This window comes from Macrosteles quadrilineatus, unplaced genomic scaffold, assembly GCF_028750875.1.
Source record: "Macrosteles quadrilineatus isolate MER2022 unplaced genomic scaffold, UCM_ALF_1.0 Scaffold_5__1_contigs__length_97177068, whole genome shotgun sequence".
Taxonomy (NCBI): domain Eukaryota; kingdom Metazoa; phylum Arthropoda; class Insecta; order Hemiptera; family Cicadellidae; genus Macrosteles; species Macrosteles quadrilineatus.
The window spans coordinates 26,462,590-26,484,046 of record NW_026542598.1 but is presented as its reverse complement, the minus strand read 5'-3'; the positions used below and the strand labels follow the sequence as shown (position 1 = coordinate 26,484,046).

Genomic DNA, 21,457 nt, shown 5'->3' with positions numbered 1-21,457 from the left:
TAGTTTGTGAATAGAATTTTTGACAACATCCCTCGGAAAATTGAGAGCTTTTTTGCACTTTTCGATGTCTCGATGTCAATATTAGTTGTAAATGTTTCGATGTCAAGATTCATCAGAAGTTTTGTAAACTTCTTGAGTCGGTAGCGTCGTTAAATAGTCCAAATAAAATATATGTGGTACATTTACGGATGACAGAATTCACATATATAACTATACCAGCCCTTACGAAACATAATGATCACATTAAGACTCATTCAAGAAGTGTTTCACAAGTACGTACTGCAGAGTGCTGAATGTGTGTTTAAACTGAATCATGTTTGAGTTTTATTGGCATTGAGTTGTAATGGATATTTAAGCTAGTACAGTACTCTAGCCTAAGGAAATAATTCTTCCTCTCAAACCCAACATAATTTATTTTCACATTGATTTCCAAAAGATGTTATACATACAAGCAAGGTAGTAGTGGCGAACTACCGGTTTAAAGTCACTTGGGGCACGTTTTCCCATAAGAAATAACATGGGATCATTTTTTGGCCACTAAAACCAAAAATCCTGATCTTTACCTAAATATCCCAATATAATTGTCAAACCTTATTTCTTACTTATTCCCCATAAATATATTCGATATTAAGCTAAAAAAGCTATTTTTTACATTTATTGACCCTTACAAGTGTAAATGTAGAGTAGAGGCAATATGATGGTTTAACGCCACTTTAGGCACGTTTTCCCCATAAGAATAACATGGTGAGCTTTTTTTGACCACTTTTTAAAAAATCCAGCTCTCGGCCTATACAAGCCTATATAAATGTTCAATACCATTGTATAACACTATTACAATTTCAAATCCATATCTATTCACATGTATATTCTCAAAATCACCAACTTGATAGTGCGAGGTTTGTACGCGAACTCGGGCGCGCTCCCGGCTCATGGCGCGCTCCCGACTTATGGTCAGGCTTCTCGCTCCCGACTCATGGTCGGTTTTCTCGTCTCTAGTGGTAGCTCTTGATTAAGCCTTGGGTGGGTGACCTCCCGTTGAAATAATTTCTAGTTAAATTGTTTAAAAGTTTTTTAATTTCTAGCTAAAAATTTTGAAAATTTCACAATTTCTGGTTAAAAATTTTTGAAATTTTCGAAAAGTCTATAAATAGAAGTGACATTCGGGTGATATTTCATTCTGGACCATGAGGCCCACCTGTCAACACTGCTCCGTGTCGCTCTCCACCAAAAGTAACCTGATTCGCCACTACAAGGTAATTCATCAAATGAAGGTGAAACTGTGCAAGGTTTGCAATTTAATCTGTGATAATAATGTGGCTCTAAAGTCGCATATATTACAAAGACACAAGAGTTGTAATTTTTGTAAAAGAAATGTTGTTGGACATTTTAAAAGACATGCCAATTCTTGCATGAAATGTCCATACACAATGATAAAATTTGTTGGTGAATCGATTAGAGCTGACCTTGAAAGTACTCTGAAGTCTTGTCCTCTGCCAATAAAATGGACTTTAGTTAGGAGAATCAAATTTATAAAATATTCAATGGATCAAAATGGAAAATTAGTTAATGAAAAAGAATGTATTGCAGATTTTAGAAGCCTTACTACCTTAACTATTGAGAAGAGAGATTTAAAGTCTCAAATTGAAAATGCACTTTTAAAGATTGATGCTTCTATACACAAATACCAAGCCCAAGGTAGTGGATGGATATATGACTATACAAAGTATTGGCAGTTGCACGTTTACAAGTATAAGCCCTTAACTCCAAAGTCATATATTCCCACACCAAAAACTATTCAATCGAAACATGCAGTTTTAAATATAAAAAATGCTGATAATAAATGCTTCCTTTGGTCAATTTTAGCAGCTTTACATCCAAGGAATTGTATCAATGAAAATGCTGAAAGGGTCTCTCATTATCTACCCCATGAAAGTCAGTTAAATATGACAAACATAAAGTATCCCGTAAAAATATCTGATATAGATCAATTTGAAAGACAAAATAATATAAGTGTTAATGTATTTGGGGTTGAAGACCAGAAATTCATATATCCATTAAGAACAACCAAACCAAATAGTGATACTCATGTAGATCTATTGTTATTACAAGATGGTCGTAAATCACATTACTGTTTAATTCGTGATTTTGATAAGTTAATGTTCCACTCTACAAAAGATGACCATAAGAAGCATTTTTGTAAGTTGTGTTTACAACATTTTTACACTAATGATATATTAGAACGTCACATAACATATTGTAAAAATTTTGATGCTCAACGAGTGGAAATGTCTAAACAAGATACATTACAATTTAAAAATTATAAATATCAACTTAAAGCTCCATTTGTGATTTATGCAGATTTTGAATGCTTTATAAACTCTAACAATCATACTCCATCTGGATTTGCATTTGTCTTAGTGAGAGATTCTAAGATTATTTCTGAAGAGTTATATAGTGGTGCAAATGTTATGGATGTGTTTTTCAAAAGGTTATTTGAGACTTATGACTTCATTAAACGTCAAATGGCGATATATATTCCCCTAGTAATGACTCCTGAGCAAGAGGTATCTTTCCAAAACTCAACGCATTGTCACATTTGTGAAAAGCCCCTATATCTTGATAGGGTGCGAGATCATTGTCATTCATCTGGTCAATACCGTGGAGCTGCCCACAATGATTGTAATTTAAACTATAAAGTAACAAAGAAAATCCCAATATTCTTCCATAACTTGAAAAATTACGATGGACATTTAATAATGCAACACTTGGGAAAATATAATCGTAAATTAAATTGTATAGCTAAAGATATGGAAAAATATATATCATTCTCTGTAGACGATTTAGTATTTTTAGATTCATACAACTTTCTGTCCCTTCCATTGTATAAATTGGCTTCCAATTTAAATAAATTTAGATTCATACAAAATCCACTACTACAACGTAAAGGTGTATATCCCTATGAATATATGACGGGACCAGATAAGTTTGCAGAGTCTCTACCCCCAATTGAAGCATTTTACAGTACTCTAACTAAAGAACATATCTCTCCCATTGAATATGAACATGCTAAAAATGTCTGGACCCATTTTAATATAAATAATTTACAAGAATATCATGATTTATATCTTAAAACAGATGTATTGCTACTGGCTGATGTCTTTGAGACTTTTAGAGACCTGTGTTTAAAGGATTATAAACTTGACCCCGTACATATGTATTCACTTCCTGGATTAACATGGGAGGCCTGTCTTAGAATGACTGGTATAAAATTACAATTATTTCAAGATATTGACATGCATTTGTTCATAGAAAGTGCAATCAGAGGAGGAGTCAGTATGATTTCCACACGTTATGCTAAAGCCAATAATAGATATATGGGTGAACACTATGATCCCAATCAAGAGAGTGTGTATTTAATATATTTAGATTGTAACTCGCTATACTCCACAGCAATGTGCGAGCCACTGCCTGTGGATGAATTCCGTTGGACTAATGAGATAGACTACAAATACAATCAAAATTATGAGTTTGGTTACATTTTAGAAGTTGATTTAAAATATGATAAAAGCTTACATGATTTACATAATGACTATCCATTGGCACCAGAGAAAATGAATGGGAAATTAATACCAAATTTAAATGACAAAACTAAATATATTTTACATTATAAAGCATTACAAAAATATGAGGAATTGGGGTTGGTTGTTACAAAATACCATAGAATTTTAAAATTTAGACAATCAAAATGGCTTGCACCCTATATTAATTTTAATATTGAAAAACGAAAAAGTGCTAATAATGATTTCGAAAAAGACTTTTACAAATTGTTAAATAATAGTCTCTTTGGTCGAACAATTATGAATCAACGAAAGTTCCGTGACATATATCTCAAGGATGAGTCACTATTAACAAAATATGTCACTAATCCAAGGTTTGACTGTAGCAAAAAGTTCGATAACAATTTACATGCTATACATTTAAATAAATTAGTTGTAAAGTTTAATAAACCAATATATTTAGGAATGACAATTTTGGATATTAGTAAAGTAATAATGTATGATTTCCACTATAATTATATGTCAAAATTTAAGAATAAAACATTTCTAATGACATATACAGATTCATTAATGTATGCTATAGTTACAGAGGACTTTTACAAGGAAATAGAATGTGACTTGCACTATTTTGATACCTCTGGATATAGTAAAGACCATTTCTTATACTCTGATAAAAATAAAAAAGTCACTGGAAAGTTTAAAGATGAATTAGGTGGTCATATTATGTATGAATATTGTGGTTTAAGACCAAAGTTATACTCTTACATTCCTCTAAAATGGTTATATGAAGAAGACAAGCAAGCTTTAGAGGTGAAGAAAGCTAAAGGAGCTGATGGTGCCACTGTTAAACATCTCCTCAGACATCAACATTATTTGAACTGCCTTGCAACTGGGCAAGATTACTATGAGAATGTGACAAGAATTAAATCTACAAATCATCATCTTCAAACCTTGACCATGAATAAGAAAGTACTATCCTTTGACGATGACAAGAGGTTTATTCTGGAAGATGGTATCAATACTCTTGCGCTTGGTCATTATAAAATTGATCAAACATAGTTATGTTCAAATGTATGTAGATATATTTAATGTTGCAAAATAAATACAAATGTTAAAAAACTCCAGTCTTTTATTTATTTACCCTTACCATCCTCTTGATAGAATTGGTCAAACATAAATCTATATTTGCCATTATTCTTTGACCTTTCTTTGTCTATTACGAAAAAGCCATATTTAGTTTTATCCCAACATTGATGACAGAGATTTTTAAATTGGTCAAATGAAAAGTCATTACCAACATGATTGTGATATACATGTTTTAAATTTAAATCATCTTGTTTGAATAGTATTAGGAAATTTACATTATCACGTAAATGTTTGTGTACTTTGCTGTAAGATTGACACAAGTAAAAACAGTTAATATTTTTGTGTCGACCCATTGAGAAAAATTGTGTAATATTTGGACTATTTATGTCATCAAATACAACAACTGACTGTGATTTTACATCATTTGGTGTGATTTCACAGTCAGTAAACGTGTGTAATTTCACTTCGTCACACAAACTAAATATTTCAATTATTTTTTTATATTTTTCTTGTTCTAAAGATTTAGATATTAAATATAAGTTTGTAAATTTTAATCCTTCCTTTCTTACAATTAAATTGTAAATTACAACCGTCTTCCCACTTCCACTTGGACCACAAATAACACATCGAATATTGGTAGGAAATAGACCCAACTTCTTTGGTATATTTTCCTTAGTATGTACTATTTTAAATTTATGTTTTTGTTGAATAAAAGACATTTTTTATATAATAAAAATGGTAAAAAATGATAAGAAAACATGTAAAAAGGGCAAAGGTTTATTCCTAAAGCCTTATAGGGGTCGAGGGTTATTGAATACTCTTATAAATAACCTTCCATTCCCACTTCACATACCATCATATCAGTACTGTGGACCTGGAACGAATATACGTGGGAATCTAGCCAAAAATGTACCTCCAAAAAATAAACTAGACTCTTATTGTAAAGAGCATGACATATTCTACATGAATAATCCCGATACCGCTGCTCGGAACAAAGCAGACATGAGATTAGCAGACTTGGCTTGGACTAGAGTTACGGCCAAGGACGCAAGTCTTGCTGAAAAAGCTGCTGCTTATGCCGTGACAAATTTGATGAAGGCAAAAGCAAAAATGGGAATGGGATTGAAATTTAATAAAAAAGATGGACAACTACCAGCTGTTAGAGGCCGCAAAAGACGTGCCTCACTTCAGGGGGGTGTACCTAAAAAACGAGCTAAAAAATCTAAAACCAAGAGTAAAAGAATGCGGAATAGTTAATTTGGATAGCTCATCTGGCACACATTGGACAGCATATCGTAAAAATAAAGATATTGTAATTTATTTTGACCCATTTGGAATCCAACCTCCAAAAGAAGTAATTAAATATTTTGAGGGATATAAAATCTTCTATACAACCGATCAAATACAAGATTTAAATAGTTCTATTTGTGGAATTTTATGTTTATCATTCATAAAAAATTTTTGTTTATAAAAATGGATTCATTTACTATAACATTTTCGGGTACAGAGCAAGAGCTTAAGTCAGTGTTCTTTCCTCCCATAGAATTAAATGATGATTATGTAATTGGATTAGTAGATTTTCAAAGTTATAATTCTATATTTAATGTTAAAAAACCTCTAAATACTTTAACATATTATAAAGTAGAGAAAAAAACATTACCAAAAGGAGATATCTCAGTTGATGATTTAAACCAGTTATTAGATGGTAAACTTAAAGTTATAATAGATAAAAATGGAGACGCATTAATTAATACTAAATCCAAACTTTTATTCAAAGGGCTTATTCCAAAATTAAATCAACTTAAAGGCAACAAATTAACCATTGGAGAAGGTGATGATGTTTTCTATTATGATCACAATGCTCCAGTTACAATAGAAATTTCTGAAGGAACATATGAGGTGGTTGAGCTTGCAAAGGAAATTCAAAAGCAAATCCCAGACTTTTTCCTTACAGCTAATAATAAAACTATGAAAGCGACATTACTTTCTAGCCATGTGTTTGATTTTACAAAACCATGTTTAGGGTCTGTCTTATTGGGATTTAAAGGTGTTTCTACTCCTGGTGTTCAGTTTGAATCTACAAATAAAATAAACATTAATAATGTAAATGTGATTAGAGTAAAATGTAATATTGCAAACGGGTCCTATTTAAATGGCAACAAATCACACACCATACATAGCTTTTATCCAGAAGCTCCTCCTGGCTACAAAATTATTGAAGTTCCAAGAAATATTATATATTTTCCTGTAAATAAGAGAAGTTTAGATGTTGTCAGTATTACATTTGCCGATCAACACGACAAGGCAATTGACTTTAACGGAGAAGAAACTACAATTACTTGTCATATAAAAAAGACATGAGAATTTATAAGAATTTATCCATAAGTGTACAAAATGCTAGGTTCCTAAAGTCAATAGGACTAAAGTTAAAATTTTCTATTAATAAAAATGGAAGATTTTCTAGACGTTACAGGGAAATCCCAATTCGACGATAGTGTGGTTAAAATTACAAATCACTCCTATGTTCCCCACAACACTTTGGCAATAAATAATTCTGATGAAATTCGAATATGTATTAATAATCAAGATTTGCTAACTCTCCCATGTAGGAGTTATCTGTATATTAAGGGAGAAATTGAAAATCATGATAAAGGTCATTTTATAAATAATGCATTTGCGTTCTTATTTGATGAAATTAGATACGAAGTTGCAGGTAAAGAAATAGACATTGTAAGAAACCCAGGAATTTCTAGTCTTATGAAAATATTGAGCTCTTACAATAAAACTACTAAATTGTCAAATGTAGCATTTGATTCTGACACGAATTTAAAAGAGTTCCATAAAGGTGGCAAGTTCAGTACTTGTTTGCCATTAGAGTTGTTAATGGGTGTATTCGAGGATTTTAATAAGGTTTTAGTAAATGTCAAACAAGAATTGGTGTTGAAAAGATCCAAAAATGATTTGAATTGTATATTAACAACCACTAGTGCTCCAGCCAGTGGCACTGCTGATACAATTCCCAAAATTACACTTAACTCTATTCAATGGGTCATGCCACATGTGATACCATCAGATGGGGAGAAGTTACAATTACAAAAGATGTTATTGCAAAATAAAAATTTGCAAATTGCATTTAGAAGTTTAGAGTTGCATGAACTTCCATCATATCCCAATACCACAAGACATACATGGTCAGTAAAGACATCTTCAAGTTTGGAGAAGCCTAGGTATATTATATTTGGTTTCCAAACAGCTAGGGATAATAGTGCACGAAAAAGAACTGACGAATTTGATCACTGTAAATTAAAAAATCTCAAAGTATTTCTAAACTCTGAATATTATCCTTATAGTGATTTAAATCTTGACTTTGAAAATGGAGATGTCTCTAAAGCTTATGAGATGTTTATGAGGTTTAGAGAGACTTACTATAATACTATCCCAGATCCTATGATTAGTAGGGCTGAGTTTATGAAGAAATATCCACTAATTATAATAGACTGTTCTAGACAGAATGAAACAGTGAAGGAAGGAATTGTTGATATTAAATTAGAGATTGAAACTGCAGACAATGTGCCAGCAAATACATCTGCATATTGTTTGATAATACATGATAAAGTGTTTGAGTACAATCCTTTGTCAAATGAGATAAATAAAATGTAAATAAAAGATGAAAAACATTCAACAAGAATTGGTTGACTCTGCAAATCAAATACGAGAGAAATATAGAGCTTTAAAACGTGGCAAGTTTCTAGAGGCTGAAGAGAGGTTCCAAACATTCCAACCTTTAATAGAGCCATTACAAGAATTAAAAAAAATCACAGCTATTGGCAAAACAGAGAGGCCTCAAATGGAGATACTCCCAATGACTCCATCTAGAATATCAATGATACCAAGATTACAACCATTACAACCATTACAGCAATCCACTCCACAGAAATTAGATTTTGGTCTTTTAGCATCAGACTATTTAGGAAATTACCTCAGTAAAAGTAGTATGACAGACACTACATATGGTATTAGACGAGAAGCAAATAAATTTTTTATTGGAAATAAGGAAGTTGATATTGCCAATGATGATGTCACAGTTGCAAATAAAACCTACAAGGGGACAAAAGGCTTGTGGCAGTTGTTAACTTTAAAAGAACCTGAGGATTATACTCAGGTTGATTTGCAAAATTATAAAGAGATTTTGGAAGCCACAAATGGACATTTAAAGAGTTACAAAGATGGTGCACCAATTTCAAGTAATAGACATACTAAATATCTTAATATAATTAAACCTCTTTTTAAATCTGTTGGTGAAGGTTTGAGACAAGTGACTGGTAATAAAATAGACTATATTTATTGGGATGATCCTAATGAGCTTGTAGATAGGTTAAGACTTCTTTGGCTAAGTCGCCAAGCCGGTAACTCAGGAGTGGATAATGAAATAGATTCCATTATTGAGGAATTAAGAGAAAGTGGAATTATTTATTAAATAAAAATATGTTTATAGATAAATTTTATCGTTTATATAATCCATATAATAAGCCTACAGAACCCAGGGCTAGTAATGAACCTACTTTAAATTTACAAGACGATAGTTGGAATTGTTTAAACCGTAAAATTGGTAATGTTAAAGATGGGGAGTTTGTAGATGATGTATCAACTTTGGGTCAGACATTAACTAGAAAAGGTGATGTATTTTTACAAGGTAAAACTAAATATGAGTTTTTAGAATCTAAGAATAAAAATTGGAATGCTAAAAAACAGAAAATTACTAATGTGGAAAAGGGTGAAAGTTTAGATGATGTGCCCACTTTACAACAGACTTTAATACGAACAGATGGTGGTACATTTGTGCAAGACAATAAAAATTATGAATTTTTAGAATCAGAGAATGGTGTTTGGAATGCTAAGAAACGGAAAATTACTAATGTAGAAAAGGGTGAAAGTTTAAATGATGTGCCCACTTTACAACAGACTTTAATACGAAAAGAAGATGGTAAATTTGTACAAGACGATAATAATTATGAATTTTTAGAATCAGAGAATGGTGTTTGGAATGCTAAGAAACAGAAACTTAGCAATTTGATAGAAGGTACAGATAGTAAGGATGCTGTGAATGTTTCACAAGTTCCAAAAATGGAAGCAGGCTATTGGGATTTTAATAATAAAAGGTTAGTACGTGTTAAACCTGCCGTTGATGACACTGACTGTGTTACAAAAGAACAGACTATAACTTTTGATAAAAAAGAAAAATGTTGGGATGCCAAAAAACAATATATAAGAAATCTGCCAATGGGGGAATATTTAGATGATATTTGTTTAATGTCACAAGCTATGTATTATGATGGATCAAAATTTGTATATGGAGGAAGAAAATTTAATTTGATGGAATACAATCCTGATTTATTAGTTGCCGACCCCACATCTTTGAGTGGATTTAAGTATATAGATAATAGACCATATATACCAGAAAACTATGTATTTAAAAGAATGGAAGATAATCTATTGATTGGGGCTAATGGTAATATATTTACAGTACAAGGAAAGAGTGATGTTATAAAAAATGAATGAAATTGCATACGAACTTCATAAGCCTGCAAGAAAGAATTTCATTAGAAGGTCTTTTAAAGTATTAGGTATAAACGAAACTGTACAAATAGATTTAATTGATATGCAAAACTATGCTAGAGAGAATTCTGGCAATAAATATATTTTAACTTTAATAGATACATTTTCTAAAAAAGCTTATGCTGCTCCGCTAAAGAATAAGACGGGTTTGGTGGTTACAGAAGCCATTAAAACCATTCTACCAAAGGGGGTTAAAAACATTCAATCTGACAATGGAAAAGAATTTTTTAATCAATATTTTAGCAAACTAATGAAACAATTAAATATTAATCACTATCACACATTTTCTACAACTAAGGCTGCAATTGTGGAGAGGTTTCAGAGAACTTTAAAGAATTGGTTATATAGGGAATTTAGTGCTCAGGGGAGTTATAAATGGTTGGATTTACTTCCAAAGTTAATTCGAAAATATAATAATAAGGTGCATAGATCTATAGGAATGAAGCCTAACCAAGTGAATATTAAGAACAGTAAATATGTTCATGAGAGGTTGACTTCTAAAGTAGTGCAAGTTAAAAAGCCAAGATATAAGGTAGGTGATAGTGTGAGAATTTCCAAGTATAAACATGTTTTTAGTAAAGGATATACCCCGAATTGGACAGGGGAGCTATTTACAATAGCAGAAGTTAAGAATACAAAGCCTGTGACTTATATCTTGAAAGATGAAAATGGTAATATAATCAGGGGAGGCTTCTATACAGAGGAATTGTTAAAGACCAAATATAAAGACATGTATTTGATAGAAAAGGTTATTAGGAGAAAAGGTGATTTATTATATGTCAAATGGCTTGGGTTCCCAAGTAGCCAGAATTCATGGATTTCCACTAAGGATGTCCAAGGGAGCGCGCCATGAGCCGGGAGCGCGCCCGAGTTCGCGTACAAACCTCGCACTATCAAGTTGATGATTTTGAGAATATACATGTGAATAGATATGGATTTGAAATTGTAATAGTGTTATACAATGGTATTGAACATTTATATAGGCTTGTATAGGCCGAGAGCTGGATTTTTTAAAAAGTGGTCAAAAAAAGCTCACCATGTTATTCTTATGGGGAAAACGTGCCTAAAGTGGCGTTAAACCATCATATTGCCTCTACTCTACATTTACACTTGTAAGGGTCAATAAATGTAAAAAATAGCTTTTTTAGCTTAATATCGAATATATTTATGGGGAATAAGTAAGAAATAAGGTTTGACAATTATATTGGGATATTTAGGTAAAGATCAGGATTTTTGGTTTTAGTGGCCAAAAAATGATCCCATGTTATTTCTTATGGGAAAACGTGCCCCAAGTGACTTTAAACCGGTAGTTCGCCACTACTCAAGGTAACCCAAACATTTAGTAATGTTATACAACAAAAATGCAATGGATTGTCGTAGACTTATGTTAAAGAAAGTTAAAAGATTAGTTTTTGGATTTTCAATACTGTATGTATTTTCTATTACAAGTACAACAAGAACAATAAGTGGCGTTCCCATCTTGGATAATGATTGATTGATTGATTTAAGTACATTTCAAGCACCTAAGTTATTCAATCATAGTTTTTTTACCTAATATGTTGTTTTCAGAGGCTGAGGATAGGTTTTGGGAAAACCCCAAAAGATACAACTTTTTTCGTAATTTTGTATTATTTAGTGATGAGTAACATATTAATGCATAGAATAATACGAACATAGAATAATACGTTTAAAGTTTCAAAATTATTCAAGAAAGAATCCTAATACAAGTTAAAGAATAATCAAGACTCATTAATCACCAACAAATTTTCATAAAACAATATATTCAACAAATAGTAGACAACCGAATGTTTCACTTTAGACTGAACATACAAATTTTGTTTCCTCGGAACATTGAATGCCGTGAGAAATTTACACATCCTATGTTACGGCAAACATAGCTTGGGAATTAAAATACATTGCCATGGTTGATACACTTCAACTTTGACCTTTCCGAGGTTCAGGTTCTTAAATTAATTTAGTGTTCGTGGCGGGTGGTAGATTGGGTCATCAGCATTAACAAACTCGTGGCATTTTTAGCCGCAAGACGAATGATGCCATCAAAAGTGAACATGATTAATCACACCTGTTTTAAGCGTTTTCATCAATCCGTCATTGTCTCTAAAGTTTCGGTACACAGTAATGTAGTGAAATTTGGTTACAAAATTAATTTCCACCCAACTCGCTACCTCCGTAATTACAAAAATGTTGATCTTCGCAAAGTGAAATATGAGCATGTTTAGACCTTATTGTTTTATCATGTTGTACTAACATAAACGTGATGCAGTTTCACATAGTTTTACAAGCTATGTAAACATAAATAAATTAAACTTAGATATAAATGATAAAGTGTGAAGAAGGTTAATACATAAATTTGAACCATGAAATATTGGAGGCTGCTGCACCTATCCCGTAATTGAAATGGTTTCCAATTCCACAACATGAATAAAGTATAACTCCAATACTAAGATTAACACAAACAATAAATGGTCTGCAAGTTTATTTAAACATTTTTCGTTGAATGTAACCATAAATCAATGTAAGATGAAAAAATGTAAACAGACTTAAGACCTAATGAGTAATACGTTAGTAATGGTAATCCATGTATCTTTTATATATTTGATAGACCAAGATGATTTTTTGTATGATTGGTTTGAAACTGTCATGCAACCTTTTACCGTGTCCAAGGTGTCGTTGGATAGGTAAAGGAAAGTAGATTTTCCATAAAATAAAAACTGTTTGAATTCCGTCAGTGCTCTGTCATAGTGCCTTCTAAGTTCTAACGTTGTCCTTATGGACACAATATTTGTTGTAAATTCAATTTCTCGTGAGCAAAGTCACGATGATATACCTACTCGCACCTAAAAAATCACCGCTGCCCCATCACATGCAATCGCACTGAATTGCTTTAAATCCCAGCGCATTGCATATTATTGCGTTAAAGTGCATCACATTACGTAAATGTGCATACAATTATGTCGTATTCCAATGCTTTGCTTCGTTTTGCATATCAATGTGTTGATATGATTTGAATTGTATTGACGAATAAGTGTGAGTGGATTAGATTAACATTAAATTAAATCTACGCATTATAGCTATTTTATTATGATATTTTAAGCCAAAGTGCCAGCAATAGGAGTTTACGGTACGAGCATCATAGCTCGTGCGGAAGTACGAGGAAGAGACTACTAACACTTTCTCATGCGAGTCGCGTACTTTTCACTGCACTTCCAGCATCAAATATACATAGTATATAATTACACATCGTATACATATAGTCACAGCATTCTTTAATATACGCTACAATGTAACCATAGCCTCCTCTTAATACAATGTTTTAACATAATTTTGAACTCTTAATAAATGGCAACGTTCGTATATTTTTCTATTATTTATTGTGAAAATGAAATGTGACTTACAATTCTGTCTGGTCGTTATTGTGTACCTTTGTTGAGGGTCCACTGAAGTAACACATAATATAATTTTTTTTTAAGTAATTCTTAACATTTGTCATGTAAATTTACCCAACCGGGCTGATTTGACCAATCTCTTTTTGCAAATAACGACTTTCTGGTCTCAGCATGAAAAAAAAACTTGCTGTTTACAATTTATTGTGTAAAAAAATTATTTTTCCTACAGTCACCCGACAAAGTTGACTTCCTTGTACTGTTTATAGTACAGAAAGCTACTAATTGCTGCATATTTATACTTTGCCGTACGGTTTATACTTTGCCGTACGGTTTATACTTTGCCGCACATCAGGATTCCAACGAAACAACACAAAACAGCGTGGTTCTATTATGCACGTAATCCGTGTACGCTTGGAAATAGGTTGGCAACACTTAAAGATAATAATACTATGAGCAGCTGATTGACTATTATAACTACGATTTAACCTGTCATTTCGTGTTTATAGTTTCGGTATTTCTGAACTTACTGGACTTTTCTTTTAAAAGTTTTTAAAACATTCCTACGATCGTAATAAACAAGAAAATGACTTTAAAGCATTTTTTTAGGCGCGGAAACCACTTAAAATTACAACAACATACGGAACTATATTCTCAAAACGCGAAGCACTTTTCTTGCCGATGAAAAATAGCGGAGTGATACGGACCGCGGGTTCTACTTTTATTAGGGCACCATTTGTGTTGCCAGCTGAACCTAAAAACGTGTTATAGTGTTTGAAAGACTAATTATGTATATGCTTTATAGTGACTGTAGGAAACATATAATGTGTAACACGAGTGAAAAAGGCCTTTGCTGCACTCGAGATCATTCCGCACTCGCCTGCGGCTCGTGCGTAAACATTGCTCTCGTGTGCAGCAAAGTGCCACTTTCACCACTAGTTACACAAATAACTATTCCATCACTTGGGCGTAAAGTGAATCTTTTCTACCGGAGTTCAAGTTTCAGAAAATGAGTGAGGGTTGAAAGGATACTGGCAAACCAGTATGATGAAATATATTTTCGTCATATTGCAAAATTGTTCAAGAAAACTCAAGTACAAATCGAAAATACTTCTCATATAAAGTAATACTCTTAAAGCGACTTTCAACTAGTTTTTTTTTTATTTCGTTAGCAAACAAGAAGCCTTAGTAAGTGATTCATAATTTTCGTATTTTACGATTGTGTTAGTGTACATACTAATATCGATATGTCTAATTATTGACAAGAGTGTAACAATAAGCTAAAACCGATGACAATTAATGAAACCCGATACAGGCGAAGTATATGACACCCAACGTAGTTGATGATACAACTAAGTTTATGACAGGAAAATATGACAATCGATAATGTTGAGTCCTCAACTCAAACCGAATTGTTTATATCCACACCGATACAAAAGTACGCATAATCATTTATTCAAAATAGAAAAATTGACCACTAATTTAGTATTTTAGGTTAGGTTCGGACTATGTTAACGGAAAAGGTATGTAAACATAGTCCCAACCTAACCTAACCTAATAATATACTAATTAGTGGTAGTGAATTAACGGAAAAGGTCCGAGAAATCCAACAAAATATACAAGTAAACCAACGAACTCTTTCATTTGACAGTATTTCTAAACAAAAGCTTGAACAATCGCGTGGCGAGATCGTTATGAAGTGGAAGCGACAGCACTCGCTGCAGTGTATAACGATACAGACTGTGTAGTGTATAACGTGCGTCGTGTCAGGGGTTGCCTCAGAAGGGTCTCGTTAAGTCTTCTCGTGGATTTAATGAGACCAGGTGAAGATCTCTGAGAGCCGTCAACCTCTCCACTCTCCTCACTGCGGGACTTGACACTGCTAATTAAACTGTTACCTTGTACCACTCCACACGTAACACACTTGGTTTGATTGAGTTTTTGCATTTTTATATTAATATTTGGTTGGATTAAAGTTTTGAAAAAAATATTTTTTACATCGTCTAGATAGACTTAACAGCGTTAAGAGTCTTTGGAACATAGGCGATCTAACTTGCAAAACAATTAAAAAACTACAAAGACAATTTCTAATCACATAGTTTATTAGAAATTTTATTTGGAATGACTCTGGTGGTTGAGAAAATCTTTTGAGATGGTAAATAACTCTTCAGTGGCTGTTTGAAACTATCGAAATTGACATTGGTCTTATGGCAGGTCATGATGGCCATTATGACCATGATAGCAGTTAGCTTCTATAGACTCCCTTGGAGAACAAATCAAAACTTTCCAATCTAACAGTTTACTAGTTTGAACAATATAGTTTTGGACTATAAATAAATCTTCAGTGGCTGTTTGAAATTATCCAAGATAAGCTGTACTATATACTTTAGTTGAAGTTGTCGGTGTTTAGATCGTGCCACGCATCTATTTTATATCAGAACCAGTTCGCATTTCCGTAACTCTATAACGTTGCTGTAAGCCAAAAACATTAGTTACAGTAGTTATATCTTGCACTTAAATTTAAAAAAATAGGTTTACGTACCTTACTTTGTCAATCCTAATGTAATCTCGGAGACAAGTTTTGAAACAGCTGTTTCATTTTCGAACCCATTTCGTCTGACATAAAATTATTTCAATACAACTTCGTCGTAAATATACACAAATTTAATATTTCAGACACACGAAGAACACGGATACACTGGTTTACGGCTACATTACGCACGACTACGGACACGACTCAACTACTCGACGCCCGTCTAGAGACATTGAAAAAAATTAGTTTCTGCTACAAACATGATTAATTTACTTGTTAGCAATACCATGGCTTAAGTCATTCTCAAAGGCGTAAAAAACAAAATGTATACAGATAAACAATAATTTTATGTAGGTAAAAATTAACGGTTGAGTAGTACTTATAAATCGTTACTTGTTATTGTACTTTCATTGCGTTTATCAACACTACTTTAAACACCTCTTAAAGTATGCTTACATCTAAACTCTTAATTTTATTCTGTTACTTCAATTTTCCAGGATACGACAGGAGCTGAACGGCGGCGCCTGGTGCCCGAAGGCGCAGATCAGCAGCACGATCAGAGAGTACCTAGAGGTGGACCTGGTGAAGAACCATCTGATCACTTGGACAGAAACCCAGGGGAGGTTCGGGAATGGCCAGGGACAGGAATACGCGGAGGCTTACCTGGTGGAGTATTGGAGGGACTCCCTACAGCAATGGGTCGTGTACAAAGACACTAGGGGAGAAAAGGTGTGTTGCTATAGTCTGTATGATAGACCATGTCTCCTGATGTGTCTATCTGGGGACTGAACTGGGCCAACCCTAAGTAGACGAGGGTCAGTAGAAAGTGTCTACGTGTCTAATTTTTACGTGTCTCAGACTTTGGTGCATGATTTAATACTTGATATTTCCACAAAACTTTCAGGGTTCAGACTTTTTTCTCCCTTTACGGTAATTGAAATATAAATGTTACTTCCGTACACACTCATGAACAAAATGCTAGCATGCACTCCTAATATTTACATGTGCACGCTGGTTTAGTGGTAGAGCATGGGACTTCAGTCCCATAGATCATGGGTTCAATTCCTACAAATCGCCTAAGGATTTTATTTAAGTGATAATGCCGCAACCTCAATGCCTTATACGCACATTTACCGTATATAAAACCATTATAGAGAACGATATTACTAAGTTTTTTTTTTATATGAGATGCTGCTAGTTACACACAATTTAATTTCATAGTACGCGACATGACCATGTTTAATAAGTAAATCTTAGATAATAATAGTAATAGTTATAGATAGTAATTATTATTATAGTAATAGTAATAATTATTATAGTAATAGTAATAGATTAGATAGTAATAGTTAGACGTCTTAGTTTACATTCAAAACAACAGCCTTACAACGTTTAAATGTTAGCATACATTATCCAATACACTAATTTATTAAAATCCTTTCTTGTCGGGTATCAACTCAGTAAAATCATGGATCAGTTTGAATTTGTTGAAAATGGTAAGTAAATTTTAAAATGTTAACCACACTTCCATATATACTTCGGAAATCCCAAACCACCTAATGGTTTTGTGGAGTTTTTGTGTTCTGGGTTACTTAAATTATATATAAAATCTCTAATGTATCAAATAAAAACCAAACATACAGAAGAAAAGTATGTTATTAGTCAGTATTTCACAATATTTACCTCATATTGCTAGGGCTCATGTGTGCTACATTATATTATTTCATTTATTTTATTTCAAAATAAATTCCTTTCAATATTTTAATTTTGTATGAATAAAAATAAATTGCTCCTAAGTACTGTAAAGACGAACTATCCCAGCCATATTTTTTTCATTTTATCTGTTCATATAAATAAATGGTAAATGGTGGTGGTAGTGGATAAATGGTATTGATCTTAAAATCGGAATGTAAAAAACAGAAGTTTAAAAAAAGATTAGTTGTTAAATAAAGCTTCAAGTTATTTTTTGTTTATTATTTTCATGTTAAATACATACAAATTTTGGATTTTAATAGGCATGCACTGTGGATGCGATGCTCCTTGGTGTGGATGAACGTCCGCACAAGTGAGTACTACGACTATCCGCAGTACTATCCTGATTAATTAGACCAATTCGTTTATTACAAGGAAAAGATTTGGTTCGGATTCCACTATAAACTGTAGGTCCCTTAGTTGTTATTTGTTGTATGGGTATTAATGAACAGCTGTGTCTAAGGAAGATGTCGGCCTTAGTCACTAACAAGACTGCAAGATCGTTCCACTCATCCTACACTCATCCTTCACTCATATTTGGGTTAAAATACTCACATAGTTTCATTTTCAAGAGTTGTTATCCTCCGGATTACGTTTGAATATGTATAATGGTTTAAATACCTGCATTCAGTAATCCAAAATGTTGCTTGTGGCAACTATAGTTTCAATTTAAGGGAATCATCTTCAAGCCGTAAGGAGATGAATAACGACGCCTTGTACGGCCTGAAGATGATTCCCTGTGAATCGAAACTATAGTTGCCACAATCAACATTTTGGATTACTGAATGCAGGTATTTAAACCATTATAAATACTCACATAGTGGCTTCCCCATCTTAAATAATTGATATAATGGATATACTTACCTACTGCTTTTCTTTCAGGTACTGGCTGGGAACAGCAACACCTACCTGGTTGTGAAGCAGCCCCTGGAACTGCCCTTTGTCGCAAGCAGAGTCAGGTTCATCCCCTACAGTGAGCATCCTCGCACTGTCTGCATGAGGGTGGAACTGTACGGGTGTCCATGGGAACGTAAGTTGTGAATTGTGTGATTAACCACCATAGTTTTGCCCGTTTACAATCATACTCTCTGAAATATGAAATATTGCGTCATATTTGTAATAGAGCGTGGGAACTAATTGATTAGTTCAATAACGGTTTATAATATTAATGGAAAGTGATTTTATAGTTATTGAAGTATCTCAGTTCTTTCACTTCTAGCTTGTATATATTTAATAAATACCATGTAAATGGCTACGTATGTGCGTTAGTAGATATTTCCAAAATACAGTGACCTAGACACGCCTTTTACAATATAAAGATGAAACAAGTTTCAAAAACAACAAATTTAGGTCACGGAACAGCCAATGGAATATACTTGTCTGTGGCTATGGTCTTTGACAGTCTGACTAGGCTATTAATGTCCTTACACTGGCAATAGCTCAATGGTTACTATTTATAACTACCAAAAAGGGGAAAGAGATATTCAACAAAACACACTCTGCAAGATGATTCATCAACTAGTAGACTGTAAATCTAAAACCTAGTCGGCTGCAAATCTTGAACTTAGCAAGCTGCAAATCTGAAAGATAAAATATCTACCTCACTATCCAAATTGTATATCTTTGACTCTTGATGTTATTTGCAGAATCAGTAGTCAGCTACATGGCCCCCAAGGGAGACTCAGAGTTCGAAGACCTGAGCTACGACGGCTACCTAGACGGGGTGACTATGAGAGGAGGGCTGGGACAGTTGGTGGATGGCGTGTTGGGCTCTGAAGACTTCCTGGACGAAACTTCTACAGGTCAGTCGAGCAAATATGTTAAAACAAAGCATGATTGTTATATCATATGATGAAGTTAGCATCCTCTGAGTTTTTGGACGAAAATTTTATTTTCTTATTCTTCTTCAAAATTTTATAATAGAACGTTATGACTCACATACACTAGGCCCACTCAAACTAGTAGTTTATAAAATGGCCAGGATTACAATTTGGAGTGTGCGTTCAGTTGTTATATACATGATAAGTTAATTGGACGAATGATTAAACAATACTGGCATCCTATTTCCCTTTAACAATGATAGATTAAACTATCTAAGTATAAGGTTTCTGCACAAAAATATATTGTACGATTGAAAGTGTACATTTGCTTAATTTGAACTTGAAAATAAATCAAATAAAATTCTATTTATCTATTTTATCTATTATATATTATAAAAAGACAACAATATAAGTAAAACTAACAATCCCCCTGAATTACTACAGTATAAACATGTTGTGACATATGCAAGCACTATATCAATGTGTATGTACACTTTAAAAAAAGATCTTAACAACTACATTGAACGCTTCTAGACATACGATCTATTTAACCGGGACTTACTAAAATATATTGTTAAACCTAAATTTTAAATTATAAATTCAATAAATAATTCATATTTCGTGTATCCAAATGTATTACAACATGTTTAAAGCAATTTACACACAATGAGTAGTAGCTTTTACGAATATAAATTACCTATATGAATTTTACGTGATAATGTATTTTTATTTAACTAGACAATAGTTATGTATTTCTGGTGTTATCCAATTAACTGTGCATTATTATAATTTTGTATTAAACGAATTCAACAGCGATAAAAGTTTGAAAATAATATTCTAAATGTATGTATTGGTGTCTAGGCAGCAGATGGGTCGGTTGGTTGAACGATTCCCAGGACAGCGAACCATTGGAAATCATTTTTGAGTTTGACGGCGTTCGAGAGTTTTCTGCGATGCATTTACATACAAGCCACGTTGTCACTAGGGATGTACAGGTAAGCCCACAGCAAATGTTACTTTTTTCAATTAAAATAATTTTTATCATTACATAAAAAAAGAAAGTGGTTCACGAGATAAAGATTATGACTAAATGTAGTGTAAGTGGAATTGAAATTGGTGTTTAGATGCAACAAGAGTTTTCATCACTAGGGCTAAAAATGAATCTTTTTGACACGAGCTCAAATTGACCGACAGGAAAAAGCTGAGGTCGGAAAATTAGTGAGGGTTGAAAAGACACTATTTTCCCTATGATTTCTTATATAATGTTGAAGTATGACGGACCATACCACCAGTAGCTAGGGTGGAGAAAGATTTTATTACATCAATGTGACAACATTTATTTTTTCTCGGGCAATCAACTTTAATATAATATTCATGTTTTACGTATGCTGTTCTAAACGGAAAGTTACCTAAACCGGATCTACATACAACATAAATTCATAATAGCTACTTAACAGATCATGCAGAACTTTCCTCCGAAAGCCGGCTTACATGAAATCCCGAAATCCGCTTAACGTCGCTGTTCCTTATTTAGTAAAACAAAGTTAGCCGTTGTTCAGCAGTGTTTTCCTTCTGTTTGTGATCTTGAAATTTCCTCCTGTGATCAGTTGTTTACACTCATTGAGATTTGCAAACTGCATAGTATATTCTGTATAAGGAACATCAATTCGGCCTTAAAGAGTATTCCAAAAG

The 21,457-nt window shown here is 33.0% G+C and overlaps 1 protein-coding gene across 2 annotated transcripts in view; it reads left to right on the top strand.

Annotated features, from left to right (window-relative positions):
* LOC128993890 (discoidin domain-containing receptor 2-like) overlaps window positions 1-21,457 on the top strand; it is a 77,046-nt gene that overhangs the window by 44,753 nt on the left and 10,836 nt on the right. For both annotated transcript variants that reach the window (XM_054417960.1, XM_054417959.1), the window contains exons 4-7: window positions 16,694-16,925; window positions 18,828-18,975; window positions 19,592-19,747; window positions 20,627-20,760. In XM_054417960.1, the coding sequence (XP_054273935.1) occupies window positions 16,694-16,925; window positions 18,828-18,975; window positions 19,592-19,747; window positions 20,627-20,760 (670 nt within the window). The remainder of the gene's footprint in view (window positions 1-16,693; window positions 16,926-18,827; window positions 18,976-19,591; window positions 19,748-20,626; window positions 20,761-21,457) is intronic.